General features: G+C 46.0%; 1 protein-coding gene across 4 annotated transcripts in view; it reads right to left on the bottom strand.

Annotated features, from left to right (window-relative positions):
- Positions 1-19,337, bottom strand: part of SUFU (SUFU negative regulator of hedgehog signaling) — a 98,770-nt gene that overhangs the window by 8,152 nt on the left and 71,281 nt on the right. For 2 of the 4 annotated variants that reach the window (XM_064663168.1, XM_064663169.1), the window contains exons 9-11: positions 16,527-16,661; positions 14,959-15,097; positions 1,776-1,844 (exon numbers count right to left, since the gene is read on the bottom strand). In XM_064663168.1, coding sequence (XP_064519238.1) covers positions 1,776-1,844; positions 14,959-15,097; positions 16,527-16,661 — 343 coding nt within the window. The other 2 variants (XM_064663171.1, XM_064663170.1) reach the window with 2 other exon arrangements.

The following is a 19,337-nucleotide window of genomic DNA, read 5'->3' as shown; positions in this document are numbered from 1 at the left end:
CCCTCCAGCTGCTGCTCCACAGCAAGGGCAGCTCTGTCACGAATTTGCTCCTGACCTTGCTCCATTTTGCAGCTGCCCACGAGGGTAACCTGTTGTTAGTATCCATTGACCTTAGGATGCTGGCCTGCTGGTTCAGGGTCTGACCCATGATCTAGGGGCATGGCAGGAGGATTCTTCAGGATAGGGGCTACCATAAACTCCCAGTCTTTATCCTCTAGGGAACAAACAGCCCAAGTCCCATTTATGGTTGTTTTTTATAAAGTCAAGCCCTGTGTACAGCTTGCACCATGTAACCTAGTGGCCGTGCACTGCCCAGGAAATTCTTCTGAGTTCACTGTCTAGGGCATGTGAAAAACATGCTAAAGATACTCAGACAGATTATTTCACTTAATTTCACCTAACACAGGTGGCTCTTTATGCAGCAATGGAAAGACTCTCCTCGCAGCACTTTGTTCTACCACATGAACATCATCAGCAACAGTCAGGGCTGCTGAGGAATGCCTTCAGTCGGCCCAGCCTGGGATCCTGCAAGTAACAAATCCTTGGAGGAATCTGGATGCTGAAAGATCACATTTCATCTCAAGTATTTTCCTTTTTATAAACAGCAGTGGTTCCAAAGCAATCCTCTTGGAGAAGCCATCCCTTGCATTTGTTTGTTTTTCAACTTTTAATTTAGCAGAGTCACAGTAACTCGGAACCGAACACTCGGTCGCGGTGCCAGGAGCTGCCATGCTCCTTGCCTCTCAGCGGACAGCAGAGGAACATGAGCTGTCCAAAGCCTTAACTAAAGGGCCTTCAAACCAAAGTGCTACTGGGCTTCCATGTCACTAGCAAAAATGAGCTTCGGATTAGGTTTAACTGGATAAAAGCTGGCCTGAAAGTCACTGCACAGCCTGCAGCGTGCTCTCCCCACTCACAGTGAAGAACACCCTGGCATTAAGTCAACTCTGGATTAAACAATTAGAGCCCTGAGATTTTCCTGGGGGGAGGGGAGCAGGGCAATGGATGGGAGGGCTGCTCTACAAGCCAAGGAAAGTTTCTTTAGAGTCTGCAGGGAGCTGTAAAAAATGGGATTAAAAATATTACATGTCATTTCTGCCACTGCTCTTTGAAGTCAAGCAGAATATTTATATGGCATGCATGGGAGACGGGGTGTTAAATGTTCCCCAGGAAGAGATCACATGGCAGGGGGAAGTTTAGTACCACACAGCAAAGCTTTATAAAGCTCCCCTGGCTGCTGCTGTAACGTTTCCAGGCTGGTGATGGTCCTCTGCACGCCGTGCAGGGGCAGCAGGTGAAGGCCAAATAGCAGATGTGAGAAAGCCCCTGCCTGTTTCCAAAACCAAAAAAAGAGGCTCATACAACAGATTGTTCAGCAGTAAATGTGCTGCCACCACTTCCAGCCTTTCTGAAAGCAGGGAAGGTGATGTACTTGGAGCTGCTTGCAAGGACACTATCTATGCACGGCATGGAGGAAACCCCCCACAGACAGGGGCTGCACTGGTTTGATTTGGGATGCTCAGATATCATGTTGGGAAAGATGCTGGTGGAAAGGAAATGCAGAGTCTCTCTTAATATCTATCCCTGTCCTGTATTTCTTGCAATCCTTTCTCTCAGTGCCTCAGTTCACAGCAGATGTGAAGGTTTAGCAAGGCCTCAAGTCTGTGGGGCAGGCCCACAGCCTGCAAGCTGAGGGGAGGATCAAAGGCAAACTGCAGGATGGGCTGAGCTCTCTGTGACAGTACACGGAAGATATGGGAATGATGCAGCCTTACTTCCTCTGGAGAATTCAGATCTTCTAAATCTTCCAGCATTCTCTCTACGAACTCTTCGGTCAATAGGATCTGCAATGGAAATACAGTAGTTTATGCCTTCACACTCTTAGTTTTAGCCAATTGCCAGGAGACAGCATGGCTTCTGCAGAGAGCAGACTGTACCAACTCAATCCTTCCCCTATGTCCTTCTTTCCCACAATACAAAGGTTTGAGGGCAAGGAGCTCCTAACTTTGCCTTCCACCCCAACCACTGAAAAAAATGTTGAAATTATACAGCAATCTTTTTTGACCCTCAATTATCTTCCTCAGTCTAAAATTAGAGGCTCGGCTTTAGACAGACAGAGTGGGGAAGGAGGAAAAAGGGTCAAGATAACAACTGTTGGAGAGACAGTGGGAGACAGCCACTTTTATCTGATCCATTGAAGTTAAGCTCACAGTTTAATCAGGAAACAGCAGCACAGGAAGAGACTGGGACCTGTGCAGAGTTGGTGCTCCAGGCATGGGGAAGGCTTTGGCCCCAGTGCAGCACATTGTTCAGATGAACCAGATGCTGGCTATGGGAGGTGTTCCCAGAGGTGCCCATGCTCGGCACCTCCATGTTGGGATGGCACATGCCCATCTTGCATGCCTGTGCTGGGAAAACTTTTGGCTCATCTCAAAGCCAGCTGGCAAGCATGAAGCAGCCCAAGAAAACAGCTGCTGTCAAGTCAACAGTCCCGGATGCAGGCCAGGACCCCAGCTCCATGGAGTCCCCCAAGTTACAGAAACCAGAGACACCATGGGGGAAACCAGCCCCAGGAATTCAAGTGGAGGAACTCCCACCCTCTTTTAAAAACCACGTGATAGCCAAAAGCAAACACATCCTGCCCTCTTCACAACAGCCACAAAGGCCAGAGCTCCAGGCAGGACAGCTGGTTTGGCACAGGAGCAGAGCCGGCAGTGCAGGACCAGGCAAACATCCCCACGCAGTGAGGGGGCCTTGGAGCAGCATTCCTGGGAGTTAGGTTGCAGCAGCATCCAGTGGATTATTATTCCCATTTTAGCCTACAGGTTTATTTCTTTTCCCCTGCTCCTCCTTTCCTTCCTTCGGTCCACCCTTTCCTCCATCTCTGGCATTACTTTCCATCCTGAAGCAACCACCATCCCCATGCCCCCTTTTGCACCCCTCCCTTTCCCTGTTCTTCCCAGTCACGATCCACATGCTCCAGAGAAGGGACCTGTCTAGCACTAAACACTGCTGGAACTAAGTGCCCAGCTGCACTGCTCCCCAGCTCACACCGGGAAGAGGGGCAGCCAGGCTGTCCCATCGCCATGCAGGAAGACAACTCCCGTGCCCAACGGCAGCTTGGTGCCAGGAACATCAGTGGAGAGTGACTGCCAGGGTGCCACAGGCAAGTGGAAGCCTCTGGGCTCCATTTTGGCAATGCATAGGCAGGACTATTGGACAGAAAGAGAAAGGGAAGATTCTGGTCTCCTTCCTTTGTTTGGCAAGAGAAGAGATCCAAAGCCACCAAATCCAGATCTGAGAGCTACCAGGTGTGTGCAGTCCTCTCCCCTCAATCATGCCACCCTGCTGTCATTGTACACAGATTTCCCAGGGGACGAGGGAACCACTAGCTCCTTTCTCCACTGCATTCCTCTCTTCACTTAACTTTAATGTGCAGCAGGCTCCAGGCTGGGGTTTATGACCAAGCTGCTCAGCATGGATGCAGGCACCTTCACCAGGCCTTTTTAATCATACCTTGAACCTGAAAAAACCCTGCTTCAGCTAGGAGCCAGGAGCTTGCTGCTTTGGACAGGACTCTGCAATCTGGCACCAATCTGCAGACTGGCAAGCTGAGGAACGTTGCACTGAAACATGCAGTACCACCACAAACTGCTGCAGTCTCCTTGCAGGGGCCTGTAACTATTCTGCCTGTTGAATTGGAGATACTCATTTGCTGACTGTTTGCAGGAGGAGGGAGACGTCTGTCCATGTTGGAGGCAGGAGAGCAACCTGATCGCTCAGCTCAGAAGGAAGAGCTGGGTGGGGAGCCGGGGCTCTGCGCAGAGCAGATCGCTTTCTGCGGAGGTGCAGTCTGCAGTGGGGTGAGGGAATGAAAACAATTTGGCAGACATCAAAATCTACAGAACAGCCGGAAAAAGGAGGAGGAATTGGTATTCACAGCAATCAGGCCAGGAGGAAATGAATATTCAGCCATCCACGGATGAGTAAAAATGCCAGAGGTTGGGATGGGTGAGAGAGCAGGAATGAGGAGCTGCAGCTTTGGCAGGGAGACTAGAAGACAAGCACAGCAGGAAGACCCCTGGGTGCTCCCAAGGTGCCAGAGGCAGGAGAGAAATGGGAACCACGTGTGCGAGGCAGCCAGCTGCTCTGAGGCTGGAGGAAAACAAGACACGGTATGAAGAGGTAAACAGCAAAGGGTGGAGACAGGGAAAGAGGGGACAGGTCAGGTCCTGGCTAAGCCACAGACTGCCAGAGTACCTACAAACCTATGTGGAGCGCTGTGGCTTGCACTGAAACTAGGTGCAATGCCTTGAGATGGCTGAGCCCATCTGCAGCTCACTGCCCCCTCTCTGAATGCTGGTAATCCAGCTGAAAAAAACTCCCAAATTCCACTAATGTACTGAGCTGAACTGGCTCCCTGAAGGGTCTGACAAGTGGAGTGGGACAGGAGTCCACAGCTCAGCTGTCTGGTGGACAACATTTGGGGGTTCAAAGCAATGGCAGCCTGCTCTACACTGAGGAAAGATCACAGTGCTGTTCTGCCAGCCCTGCATGGACAGTTAACTTTGGCGGAGGGCAGGAATCACAGGCTGCAATGACAAACTGCTGCAGTGACATTCACATACACAGAGCGTGTCTCTCAGAACCCATCCTTAACAGTCCAAGACAGAAAAAAAACTCACCCAAAACCCTACTACCCCATGCTGCTGGGAGACCTGCCTTCCTTCCTGGAGAAGCAGGAAGACTCTAAAGTGCTGATGTAACCAAATGTACAAGCAGCCTCATCCCTCAATACAGGAAACTGACACTCTTGAGCTCTCCTGAGGATGCAGGGGGAAGGCATGTGCCAGCAGCTCACCAACTGCTGAAGAGGGCTTGGAAGCGAGAAGTATTGTCATCCTGGATTCGCGTCTAGACAAGATTTCTTCTGTTAGAAGTAGCACCATCAAAAAGGCCCAAGAGCACTAAGGCCTGTGCTCATAGATCAGGCTACCATACCCACCTGCAATCAGCAAAACCACCTTCATGGTGGTGAGTGAGTCTTACGGAGAAGGATGAGAATAAATCCAATCCCATCTCAATGTTCCTCACTCACAATATTTCACATTTCCAGTTCTTGTAGCATGCCTGCTCCTGCACAGTATGGTACCCCATTACATTAACACACACACAGACACACACACATATTATATGTGCATGATATTAAAGGTGACATTCCCAGGAAATAAACATGACAGACTGCTATTGCTCTAGGCACCTAATTTAATTTCCTCTGGGATTTAAACCTTAGAAGCTCAAATTAAACAAATAGGCCCCGTTCACTTTATACTTCAGACCTGAATCTACAGTTTTCCTCTGATGCTTTTAACTGATCTTATCAACAGGACACTCCACAGAGATCCCAATGATGAAGCAGCTTATTCCCTTCCCAAAGGAAAACAGAGCCTCACTGTTGTGCTGCAGCCATGGGAAAAGCCGGCGCAATCTGCAGGGCAAACGAAGCCATCCCATGCGCACTGAACAAGCCTTTTCTCCCATGAAATCTCTCGGCTGGTGCTGAGGAAGCAAAGGAGGGGTCCTCTGCAGTGGTGGGTGTCCCGGGTGCTGCAGCAGCCCAGTGCTCACAGGGTTGTTTTCACAGCCCTGTGCAAACACTTGGTCAGCCCAGCCTGCCAAAGCTGGTTACAGGGTACAGCTCAGCACTGGCAATGGCTGTTTGCAGTATGAACAGTGAACGGCCTCGCCAGACAGCTGCGGATATCTGAAACATCTCCTTGGGTGCTGCACAGTCCTGCTTGCACCAGGATCTCTCTGACCTGACCTAGAGAGGCCTGGACACATGCTATCCCATTGCTAGCAGATCTAGATTCCATTTGCCATGTGTTTTGTGGCACCTAGTCATGCTACAGATGCTTGGAAGATGATCACTAGACAAAAGAGTTTTCTATCACAGGTACCTCCTGCACGGCTGAGGTCCGAAGTTTGGGTTCTCACGACTTCACTAACAGCTGCATGTGTCCAGACATGTTACAAAATACCAGGCTAGGCTGTCTCATTCAGGTGGATGTGTTCAGGGAACACATGCTGTCTCCCTCTCGTGGCAAGTCTCACCTGAGCTTGCTGAAATCTACTTCTTACCTACAGGGCTTACCTATGGGTCCTTACCTGAAGGAGTTTGTGTGGAAGCTTTCAGTGTGGAAGCTTTCATACCTGCAGCTGGCTGAGAAACCTGTACCGTGACTCATTACAGGTACATGGCTGCAAGTGTATGAAAAGAGGTGAAATCTAAAAAATGTACACAAAGTCATGGGGCTCCAGATGAGTTCAGCTCACTTTGAAAGCAACTGGTGCTTAGTAAAACATTAAAGGCTTTATAGTCAGCTTACAGGTACGACCCCACAGTTAATTCCCCATCTCTCGCTACAGGGTTCGACTCTCCCATGAGGGCTTGAAATTGTCTGCTCAGAAAACACTGCTAAGACCAGAGGTCACACTGATGTTGAATGCCTGGTACAGCTGGAAAGACTTCAATGAAAAAGCTGAACTAGGAGTTGAGCTGCAGCTCTTTCCAACTTCAGGAAACACACTTTGTCCAGGGCAAGACACAAGCAATTGGCCCAGGTACAGTGAAGCAGAGGTGCTTTTACTGACAATACTCTCTTTTCTTGCCTACCTAGGAAAAAACCAAACAATCTCACACTTTGCCCTAGTGCTTTGTTTGCATTAAACACTTGCTCTTCTAGCAGGTTTGTCAAAGAAAGAAAACCATGTTTTATTAGTTCTGGACTTAGTACAGAGCTGGCTTGTATGGCCTAGCCAGAGAAGGTGGGGACACATTGCAATAAACCCCTATGTAAACCATATCAACCCTTCTAAGAAATTGTTCATCCATCAGGCGCTATCCCTGGAACAGGTGGAGCAGTTGTATCCTGAGCCACATATCACCTGTTACATCTGCAAATATCCATCTACTTTTAGGAGTCCTTTGCCCTGAAAATGTTTCAGCTTAATTTTTGTCAGCAGCACAGCAAAAAGTGAAGTAGAAGTGTGTCAGCATTTCCCACTGAAATTCCCACCAATAAAATGCCCTGATGAATCAGATGCTGCGCCACAGGCCCCCCCAGGCCCATCTCTCTGCTCTCCCCTTGACCCTGCCTTCTTTGCACTGCTTTGCTCAGACTGCAAGTGGTTCAGGGCAGAGGCCTTGTCACATCATTGTTCTACGTCACGCTCAGCCCTGACGCCGTCTGAAGAGGCCACCTTGCTGTCTGAATCCACCACAGCTCTCATTACAACCTCAAAGGCACCAGTATTGCAACAAACACCTTTGATGGGAAATTCCACCGTTGCTCTTCCAGGAAATTCACAACCCTCCTTGTAAAGGAGAAACATCCACTCACAGATGCCTCAGGGACTCTATTGCTTCACTCTGCTATGTTACTACCCCAGAAGAGGAAGTATATGATGACATGGAAAGATTTTGACCTTGTGGAATCTCTCTATGACACTCCCAATTGCAAGGACCTGAGATCCTTAGAACCTAGACTGATGAGATCCGTATTGCAGACCAGGCTGCTCTGATTCAACACATAAATTTTGGCTCAGTTGAGGACAGGGCTGACAAGGGAGCCAAGACAACAGGCAATAACAATTTTTTCAGAGAGAAAAAGCAAAGGAATAACAGGCATTTCAAGGAATGCTCCAAGTGGGTGGAAGAAAACCTGTACAAAGTAGCCAAAAATGTAGTTTGAGTGGCAAGGGAGGGGCATTAGGTGGCTGGATAGACAGTGAGCTTAAGAAGGATGAAAGAACTTGACTCATCCAAAACTAGCCTGGACAAAGTACCAGAGAACACGTTGCAGGAGAGTTGATATCGGGAGGATTGTGATGTCCGAACGGGACATTTCTACCCTGGAGTAAGTTTCTCTCAGTGTCTCATTCAGCAGTGAGGGAGAAGAACACAAAGGGATAATGCAGTGAGGTTTTGAGGAGTGTTTGGGGAACATGATAAACTTACTGGAAAAATGTTACCTTAGATTCCCATGACCTGCTTAAGGATTTGGGGGAAACCACCCAAAAGATTCTGAAAAAGTTTTCTTGAGTGGACAGCTATAACTTATTTGGAGAAGACCAGGCTGCAGTTGTACATTTCTTAAAACAGCTTCTGGGTGTTGTCCTTGAGCTCACCATGCTAGGCATAACACCGCTATTCAAGTTTGTGGAGACCAAAAATCAATCCTATCTCTTCAAAAGAGGACTCAACCCATAGCTGCCACTCACAAGTGAGCATCTCAAGCATCAGAGTAGCTGTTTCAAATGTTGCTTTGAACCTCTGCTGCTGCCATTATGCCAATGTGCATAAATGATTTAACATGTGGTTTAGCAGAGAGAAGAACCAGATGTGCTCATTTCCAGGGGAATGTCCTGACTCTACTGGAGGAGTCATTCTCTTGTGCACTCTGTCTCTTGACTAATTCAGTGTTTTATATGATGTGGAACAACTCCAATTGGACAAGCTGAGGAAGAACCAAAATACCCTATAGTTATGGCACCCATAAAGCAAAGAAGTAGAAATAGGGGTTCAAACTAAAGGAAAGAAATAAAATTTGAGTTTCTCATATCCTACGCAAGTATTATGTCCCTCAAGTATTGATTAGAGAAGGCAAAACTTCTAACAACTCCAGCCCTATTCTGCAAAACTAGATTTTTCCCCTCTGTTTTTATTGAGGAAAACTTTCTTATTTCTGGTTTCATTCAACATAAAAGGATTTTATTTCAGCTTTTGGTCTCTTTAAGGCTTTTGTTTCAGCAAGAAAAACTGAAAATATTTCAAGATTGGCCTCAGTTTGATCTTCTTTCCCAGATTTTTCCCTTAGGTTGCCAAACCAAAAGAATGGATCGTCCCCCATGACCCTGCTCACAGTAATCCCCCCTCTGCTGTGACTGCCAGCATAGATAGCGCATGTTGATAGCTCCTGCATGCTGGATGCTTCCCACGGCTTCCATGTACCTATCCTGCCTACAGGCACATTTAACATTTTCTATGAGAGGTTTGACCTTGCTGTCCTAAGCCTCAACTTATTTTTCCATGCCGGATGCCTTGTTTTTGATTTTTTTTTCTAAAGGTTTTTAGGGAAAAAAGGAATTGAGAGAGGTATTTTGGAAAAAGTGTATTTTGACAGGACCAGCAAATGCGTATGATCATTTTGTTGCAAAGTACAAGAACTACCCCTTACAAGGAAGGTGATGAAGATTAGCAAACAAGTGTTCTGGAGGACAAGTCTGACAAGCATAAAAATGCTTTGCTAAGTCAGAAGCCTCTGAAAGTACTGTTTGTCCACAGCCTTTCCAAGAAATGCAGAAAAATGTACTGAAGAGCCCTTCTTCATTGAGCACGTCCCAGCCCAAGGTAGCTCTGTCCCAAACACAGGGCAGAGGTAGCTAAGGAGTGATTTTCACTCTGATCATTCCTCTGAGCAGCAAGGGATTGCTATGTCACCAGGCATACCAGGATTAAAGGCAGGGAAACTCTCCAGTACTCTCAGTGTTTCTGTTGGAAGTCAGGCCATGTGGAGGAGCAGGAGAAGGAATCTGCCAACTTCAATGAAGGGAAGGAGAAGAAAGCAAGAGACAGGCCAGGATGAGGGAAGACAAAGAAAAACAGGATGAAGGTCAGATTAGAGGTCAAAATGGAGGCAACACAAAGGGCAAGGAGACTGGAGAACCCCATTTCCACAGCCTCAGCATCCACGTGCTGTCTGATGGACATTGTGAACCTACTGGCATAGGAATCAAGCAAAGAGCATCCCCCAGCAGTGGCTGGTGTCAGAGGGTAACACCCCACTACTGCTGTGAGCTCCTCGGCTCATGCAGACACAGACTTTGTGCTGAGAATCAGGGGGTGCCCAGTGACAGTGAACCATAGCCTCCATCTGCCAGACAGGATTCGCCCTGAAATCAAGTAAATTACCTGGAAAAAGACCCTCTGCACTCAGAGACCAGTGACATTGGGCATATAAAACTTTGGAAACTGCTGCACAGAATTTGTGCCATGCTAATTTGGCCCCAGCAGATATATCTGCCTCATGAAATAAATCTGCAATCACAGGATCACCTGCAGTTTTTCTCCCACAAGACCTCTGCCCTCCTCAGTCCTCAGGATGGTTCTGCCCACTAATGCAGCATTAGTCATCATTGCTTTTCATTATCATTCAACTTGCTTCTCCATTCTCTCTTACTCTCTTCCCTTTTATTTAATATGCTCCATCCAACTACTGTCAGCATGGATAACACTGGAAGTACTTCATCTGACTGTCTTTATCACTCTCATAGTCTCTGATGTGCTTGGCCTCACATTTCTGTGAGGCAGGGAAGTGTTGCTCTCCACACAGCAAATGGAGGATGGAGGCTAAAAGAAGGTAAGAGACTTACAGTCACGGAGAAAACCTGTAAGAGCAGGAAGCTGAATGTGGGTCTTTGACATGGCTCCCAGGCTGACCCCCTACCCCAGAGAGATCCTTTTTACTTGTTCTTGATCCTGACCTGCATGAACAAATTTTAATCTCGTCCTGAAATTGTTTCTAGTGTTCATCTGTGGAGCTGGAATGCCTGGCAAGCACTGAATTCATTACATCCTTCACAGGATGACTGGAAGGAGGTCTCCCTGAACAGACATAGGAAAATCAGTGAAGAGAAAAATGAATCTGAAGGTCCACTTCTCATGGGTGCCCATCTCAAGACTTGCAGGTCTCTGTTTTCCAGCCCAGTCCTGTGGGTCATAAGGATATCTGCAGGGGAATTCTCCTGGCCTCCTCTTGTCACTGGGAACACAGATCAGACCTCAGGTCTTGAGCTGGGCATCTAGAAAATGAGCAACACAAACTCCCTTGCCAGGTGAGAAGTTTTTAGCTTAAGACACTGGAATAGCATCACGAAAGAAAAGTGCAGTAGAGGCAGAAACAGGATCCAATTCTCCAGGGCAATATTTAACAGGCTTTGCTGTAAGACTATCATGATTTTTCTGCAATTAGCTGCCTCATTCACTACACACCTTCCAATTTTGACAAACAAATGAAGTGGAATTCCTATATGCAACAGCCTACTTTACTCCACATTCCTGATTCATCCCCCAAACACACTGCATCTCTGTGCACTGAATGAGGCAGGCACGCTTTGTTAAAAATAGCTGTAATCCTTCAATTAGATATTGTATTGAAATACACGTGTAACAGGGGCAAGGCTAAAGTGCAGAGATATTTCTTAAATTCTGTGTGCTAGATTTTAAAGTTAACAAGGACTCTTTAACTATAGGTTTGTTTTTATTGCACTGTATTGGCTCGTATGTCAGAGTCTGCAGCAATATCTGATGCTTAACATGTACGCTGCACATGATCAAAGACTTCAGTGTCATCTTCTTCCCTAGAACAATGAGTGCCTAAAGCAGCAGGAGCAGAAATTATCTAAAGGTAGTGTTAAACAAACCTCCTTCTCCCCTCTGGGGAGAGTAAGCAGTCCAGGTGAGCAAGGCAGGAGGAGAGAACAGCATGCTTTGTGCTAGACAGGCAGAGAGCTCCACATAAAAGCAGAGGAGCTTTGCAGAAGCATGTCCTGACTCCCATCACTGGAGACTTAATGATGGTAATTCCCAAAGGATGATGCATGCTGACAGGCTTTGACACAAACTACCCCAGGATAATATTAATATGTATTAAAGGCTCAGGCAACTTTATTGGGACGGGCTTGATCAGTAACACATTTCAACACAGCGCCTCTATCATCTGTTGGAACAAAAGTAAGGGAGGGAGGGAGGGAGGGAGAATACACGCACAACCTCACCTTGCTTTGGGAATGTTTTTGAGACAAATAAGGTCAATCTGTGATGAATTGCACGCTTGGCACAGCTCAGACGTTGGACCAAGAACCTTGGACGCTCCACCACAAATACGAATGTCACCGTGGGGCAGTTTATGTCAGAGTCTGTCTGCATGATACGCATCCTTAACCCTCCAGCATGGGGCCAGACATCTCCTGCACAGTCTTTGCCTGTGCATCTGGAACATCTACCCCTTGGAAAGGAGAGGAGAGGTGCTTAGGAGGCAGTGTGGGGGCTCTGCTGTCACACCACTGGGGGGAGTGGAAGAAAGAACCCGCTGAAGCCTTTGATCATGTGTAATGTTAATGCAAGTGTTACACATCAGAGACTTTGCCACAGTAACTAGCATATAAACAGGAGTCTAGTGTTAACAAGGAGGACTTCTTGAATATGTTTGTACATTTCTGAGTTAAAGCAATTTCCCTATTCAACAATACATGACACAGTGGAAGAAGTTCAGAAATAAACCAGCCCGACATGCTTAGACCTTTAATAGAATTTAGCTTCTTAGAACTAATTAAATGTTACTTAAGTGAAAAAAAAAAATTCCAAGTACTTGGGAAAGGTGCCAATTTGACAGTTCTGGAGAATGAAATAATCTAATCATCCCCGGAGCATGGGCAGCAGCAGGACAGGCTTCCCCCACTAACATGCCTTAAACGTGACCTGGAAAGACTGTTGATACAAATGGGCCGTACAATCTCTGTGGTTGAATGACTCCTTGCTTTTTCTGCTGAGACTGCTAAAGCAGTTCCCACTGAGTACCAGCTGTGGTGGTGATATGGACACCTGTCTGGTAGGAATGGTGCTGGGACCTGCCAAACTCCTGTCATCTGCTAACCCTCCACTGGAGCCCAGCGACTCTCAGCTCATTGCTCAGCCTGGGCAGTGGGGGCTGAGCAGCAGCTCTCCGGGTGCAGCAGCTCTCCAGCCTGTCCCACCTTGGACACACTCCACTCCAGCCCACAAAATGTAAACAGGAGGTACTGTGTTTAGTCTGCAGGTTTGGGCTTTCACTGCACCAAAGCTCAGGCTCAAGAGAAGTCAGCCTCTGGCTGCTGCTGAGTCGAGGTCAGGATTTTTCAGGCTCTTATTTCTCCCCTAGGATAGGGAAAAAGTCCACAGGAGAAAAAGCCTGCCATGTCTCCTCTTCTCCACAGTTTCTTCATTTACTTGTCTTTGCAACAAGCCCCTGCATTGCAGTGATCTGCTTTCAGCCACCAACTCTCCTTGGAGCTCCTCACTTGCCTGGGGTCCCAAGCGAGGGAGGAGGAAAATCCTCTCTGGGCCTTGCTGTGAAAGCTTAGCAGGGCTTGCCAACTCAGCCAGCCCAGGCTGCAATGGACTAAACCAAACTCAGCTTGCCTCCTTGGAAATTTCATGTACCACAGCTTCTTTTGCTTCTGAAGCAAAGCCACATGAACCTCCCCCTCCCCTGCTCCCAACACCACAAGGGACTGCTGAGCATGGATCAAGCCTCCCATTGCGTTCTAAGCCAAAAGCCTCAGACACTCCCACATGTATCTCACAACCGGGTGCTACTCCTGTTGTCCCGGGCTGCTTTCAGCCTCCCTTCCTCCCCCATCCAGCCTGTCCTCCTTCATACTCAACAGGACGGGGCAGGGGCCAAGAGCAGAGCTGGTCCTGCCAGACAAGAAGATCTAATACATTGACCTTGTGTAGGAGACAAGCGAGGAAACTTGTTTCTCCCTGCCATCTGAGCCAGCAATTCTTCACCTTTCCATCCCGTCTTCGCCAAAAATCTTACACAGTTTTCAGCACCAAAGTAACACGCATGAAAACAACCAGGTTCATAAGGGTTAACATGTCTGAATGGTGACATAATTGTTGCCATTCTTCACTGTTTACAGGTTACCTGACTACTCTACACATCAATACATTTCGAGATGTGATGTAAATGCAAACAAACACTCATGTTTGGAGTTAACACAGTCACAAGATCCTGTGTATCATGTGTTGGCAAGCACAGGAACCAACAGCAAATGACCCACCCTTAAACCTGACCCTTTGCTGTTAATCATTATAGGAGAGTTGCACTTTCCAGTCAGTACAATCAAAGCACACAGGCTCTTTGAAAATCCCTACACACGAGATGCTTCTGGCCAAGATCAGCTCCTTTCCAAGTCATACAGCTTTCAAGGTATGATGTCCTCCAGATATATGAACATGGGTTGTGGAAAGCCTTAAAAACAAGTCACTGGAAGGCAAACTGCAACACTGCAATGCTAAAACAAACCCCTGCCTTCAAAACAGAAGGGGAGGTAGGACTGCCACAGTAACAGCGAAGGCAGAGACATACTGCACACATAGTTCCTCAGAGATGGGCTTTTCTGCATTAACACATTCCTCCGAGCTTTTTTATTTCTGCAATATGTTTATAACCATGAAGAAATTCAAGGGTAGAATAGCGCTATGCTGTCATATCATTAGTGCATCACTGCTCCATAGGGCTGACCCTCAACACCAAGGAGATGGGGATTTTCCACGGGAAATCTGAGATACTGAAAACATCTGGGTGCAGAAAATGTGTGGGTGCTTCAAGCCATCACGAGCTTTTGTCAAAGAATCAACAGGAAAGAGCTAAAACTGAACGAAACAGTGCTCTCTGTGCTGCTCTCCCATTTGGGATGATGTTTAACTGAGATTTTGGCTCTGTAGGATCACAGTCCCACAGCTTTCTAGCTCTTCCGCTTTGGCTCCATTCTTGTTTAGGTCATTCCACTCTGCCTCCCCAAATTCCTTTCTGGAAGAAATCAAGAATAAATACAGCCTGTAAAGTGTTTGCCATGGACTTCAGGAAATGGACACTACTGTATTCACAGATGATTTTTGAACTTTCCAGCCACTGCTTATCAATGTGAGTTCCATTAATACAAATAGTAACATTTCACCATTATTTTTTGAGTTCATAATTACCAAAATTATTATGCAAGAGCTATGAGAGATGTTGCAGCAGAAAATACAGGTTTGTTACACTTTTAAGTCACATAAGCCCTTTGCAGGATCATTTTTAGGAAACAGTAAAGGAGGAAGGGGGAGAAACAGGAAGGAGGCTTTCTCACTTGTAACCAAGGTCCATGTGCTGCATAGGGGTGCTCCTCTGTAGCAAAGGCTCCTTCTACTCCTGTTGATACAAACGTGATTGCTGTATCTCCTGTAATACTTTTATACGTAAAGTGCCGTCCATGTAAGAGCCTTCCCCTGGAGAATTAAACATATGTGCATGAATTGAGAGGGTGTGCACAGCATTCAACACAACGATGAAGATACATCACTATACAGTTTCTGCCATCAGCGTGGGAAACCATTTTGAAGGCAGTAACTGTTAATTTTTCAGGAATATATGAAAGATTTTCTCCAAAAAGCAGGTCACAAGCCTCCTTCTGAGGCAGGGAGCTACCCCTCATCTCTCTCAGGGCCTTGTTACAGAACTAGAATACATCTAAATCCCACTGCATGCCTACCCCCATGATGAGGTGCTTATGTAGCTAAGGGCAGGAGACTGCCAGTAAGATGAAAACTGCAGAAGAGAATCCAGACTCCACATCATGTGGGAATGCAAAGATGCATTTCTAAGAAGGCTCATTGCTGGAGGCAAACTTAACTACTATGACAATACCTAGTAATCAATTGCCCTGGTGCTTGACAAATGTTAGCTGTATTACTTAAGCTCATGCCTAGAAAACACACATACATGGCCAGCTACAGTATCCCTTCTGCTTTTTTCATTCAATGCAAGGGAAAATCATGGCTCTGGTATTTAGGCTGAGAGCATGTGTGACATGCATGCATGGCTGCTAACATGCAAGAGGGAAAACTTCAGGTAAGACATTTAGTGCCTAACAGAGTCACAGTTGATGAGTTAGTGCTGGCCAGCTGAGCTGTGGTAACTGATCAAGATAGGCTGTTTACACATTTATGATGTAAAATAAAATATGTTTGTATTAACTATCCCATTGGTTTCTCAACAGGCACAGGCAAGTGTGCACCTGCTGCTGATAACTCTGATACTACCAACATGTAACTCATTAAGCTGAAGTAACTCAATCACCTACAATCATTTGTCTCTACCCCACAGTTCATGTTAAGGACTACAACACTTGCACAGGTATTTCCTGACTGAAATTGTGGAAAACTAGAAGGCAGCCTGAACCTTTGAAAGACAACATGTAGAGTATGCATGCAATGTTTTGCTACTTCACTAATGTGACATAATTTGTCTAACAAACACACTCGTATGGATAAACTGACTGGAAACAGGCTTCGCACAACCACTTATTTGAGTCCATAAGTCAGAATTAACAAGTTAAGGGATTTTTTTGACAGAGTATGTTAAGACATCCCTTCTTTATCACACAGTTGCTAGCATTAGACTAATAAAAAACCCCCCTATACTAACCCTATCCTGCTTCAGCACTCAAAATACACTGGAGGACATAAAAAGAATGAGAAACAATCTTGCCATAATGAACACACATGCAAAGAATCATCTGTTTCCAATGTGTTTTGGCAAAATATGTCAGCTCTGGCCTTTACAGACCCATTGCATGCATGTCTGTAGGGTGAAACAATGCCACAAGCCAAAAGCAGCATGCTAGCACAAGCTGAGGGGGAGGATAGCTTCACTCACCTTAGACAGAGGGGAATGAGTGCTCCGGACTCCTGGTTAAATTTCAGGTGTACGCTCTCCAGCTGCCTTGTGCGGATTAGCTCGTGAGGAATGATGGCTGCTGAGCTCTCGCTTTCTAAACTGTCCTTACGGCTTCTAAGAGAAGAGACAAAATGCACATTTATTCAGGATGCCAGTGCTGTGTGCTATTTCTGCTGTGTTTCGGAGCAACTACAAATATTGAAGGAAATAGAAACAAACTTATGAAGACACATCTAAATTTTCATCACCCCTACAGAGACAGCCTCCCTCAGACTACCAGTCCCAGCATGCAGCTCTTCACCTTGATTTGACAATCTCGGATCTGAACTGATGCATACACACAGTGCATCCCTTTCCAGTACAAAATAAATATTTTTTCTGGAAAGAACTGGAGCAAAACTATACTCCCTAAACCCCCAAACACAATAAAATGGTTTGGAAGAATTAACAGGTGTGCCCTCCCTCCTGGTTTTGCTTTATCTTCAGGATTTTTCAGGCAGTGGTCTGTAGGAAAGAGTTGTCCAGTCCTTTGTGTCCTTTCTCAAATATCTTTGAGGTCTGTGGCATCCCTACAATTGTGTTCAAATCATTCCTTCGCACAGTTCAACCCAAAGGTTTTGAGAATCCCCTGCTTCCACCAGCATCAAGTGCAACAGCCAAAAGACAGACTCTACATGTGACGAGTAGGAGATCCACAGATTGTTTTCCCTTGTAAGTGGGGCTGCTTTAAGACAATGGCAGCTTTGCTTTCTTATTCATTCACTTCTGCAAGACCAGCATATTATAAAGCTACGACTAAAGGTTATGTTGTTATATGATTAGGAACGTTGCCAGACAAAATCCTCTAGATAATAAAATGGTCTATATCAAAATACTTGACCATAAACACTTAATATGTTCAAAGAGCATCAGTGTGATGCCTCACTTGGCAGGACAGAACAAAGAATGAAGGACAGGGTGGGGTACAATTTTATGGATGACATGACATGGATGGACAATTTATGGATGACAATTTTATGGATGACATGGACTGATATGAAGTGTTTGATATGTGATTTATCTTTTTATCACCTGGCATTCCATGTGAATTTAACAGAGGTAAGACTTTTTAAAGATAGTTTCTATAGTACAGAATCATCAGAGGAGAGGGACAGGGAAAGCAGGAGGGAACTGAGATGCCACACTGAAATGTGTCTCCATTGTGCCAGACATATCAAAAGCCAATTAAGGCTATCAAGCTGTGGCCCCATTTGGGAACATTTAAGTGTGGATCCTTCCTCCATCCAAGTTGAACCATCTTTAATGTTCATCTGGAAATGATTGTAAAGAAACAGCCTGACCCTTGTGAGCTGACCTAGATGATACCTTTACTTGATTTTACCTTGGAGTGTTGTCCCAAAATTACTCCCATCAACCACACACATAGTAGTGCAGTTCAGTGTGAATTCAAGTGCAGATGCTTCTGTCAGGTCACCTAGTCCCAGGTGAGCCCTTCACCAAGCAGCTGAGCCGCCCACTCTGAAACAAGCTAAAATCTGATATCTCACGGTGCAAACCTGCATTGCCAGGTCAGAGACATGCAGGAGAAAGATATCAGAGCTCAGCTCCCTGCAAGATAAAAACTGTAAAACATGTTCCATGTTCTGCTCTAGCAACACAAAAGAGCAATAATGGATCCAGCAGGGACACAGTAGGTCAGGACAGAGCTTATTCACAGGGTGGGCTGATGGACTGACAGTCAGCAGAGTATCAGTTTAGTGGGTTAACCCTGAAGCGAAGACACAACATGCTTTGTAGTCCATAGGTGGCACTTAAAGTTGTGTTTAATCTACTTCAGCAAACATTTTACAGCTCTTTGTAGGTGGGGTCTTCAAAGAGTGGAGTGGGCTAGCATTTCGCAGGCTGATTACCTGAGAAGTGCAGTTACAGTTGATTAATGATCAGTTGACCTTAAGCTAAGCTTTGTCTCAACTTCCTTATCAGATCTTATATACACAGTGAGCTGTGGGAAAGTCAGCCTGTGGTCTACAGCTTCCAATCATTCATTTATCAGCCCCTACCAAAAGGGTCAGCCATTAGCAACGCATGATTTTCAGGCAAGCCATAAGCTTGCACTTCTAAATGCAGTTCCAGAGCTTAGGCACCCTGGAGCGGATCAGGAGTTTTACAGCAATGTTATTGCTACAGACAAGAGACCGTGCCCTGCTCACCATAAGCATTCCGAGTGCGTCCCATAACACAGCTGTGGGTTCATGCTTCTGCAGGACAGACAGCTGCAGGACAGCTCCCCATACTCCTGGGCTGCAACCCCCCACCACGAGCTGAAGGTGGGTTTTTAGGTTTCCACCGTGCTAGCCAGTACAGCTGCTACAATGGGGCTGCAGTCCGGAGGGGAAACAGCCTCCGGTTGTTAATGCAATAATAGGAATGACGACAATATTCTGGAGGCAAGGGGCAAAGCTTTCTAAGTCTTATTAAAAACAGCAAATGCTGTTTGTCATTACATGCTCAAGAGAAGATGTTGACTAATGTATAACTATCAAACGGAACTGTCATGACTTTAGGGCTGTCAATAATTATGACTTCACATTAATATGTAACCAGCCCTTCTGTCAAAAAGGTGAAGCAAAATGGTAGTTAATATTTTGAATGACATGAAAGTATTAATCCTTTTCACAAAATTTTTCCAAAATAGTCTTTGTTTCTTATTTCACTTCAGTGGAGCTCAGACAATTTCAGATATTTAAAGTTAAGGGTGAAACTTCAGTAGTAGAAACCAAATAACCTTTT

This window comes from Pseudopipra pipra, chromosome 8 (genome assembly GCF_036250125.1).
Source record: "Pseudopipra pipra isolate bDixPip1 chromosome 8, bDixPip1.hap1, whole genome shotgun sequence".
Classification (NCBI taxonomy): Eukaryota; Metazoa; Chordata; class Aves; order Passeriformes; family Pipridae; genus Pseudopipra; species Pseudopipra pipra.
Note: the sequence above shows the minus strand (reverse complement) of the source record. Positions and strands in the feature narration are given on the sequence as shown.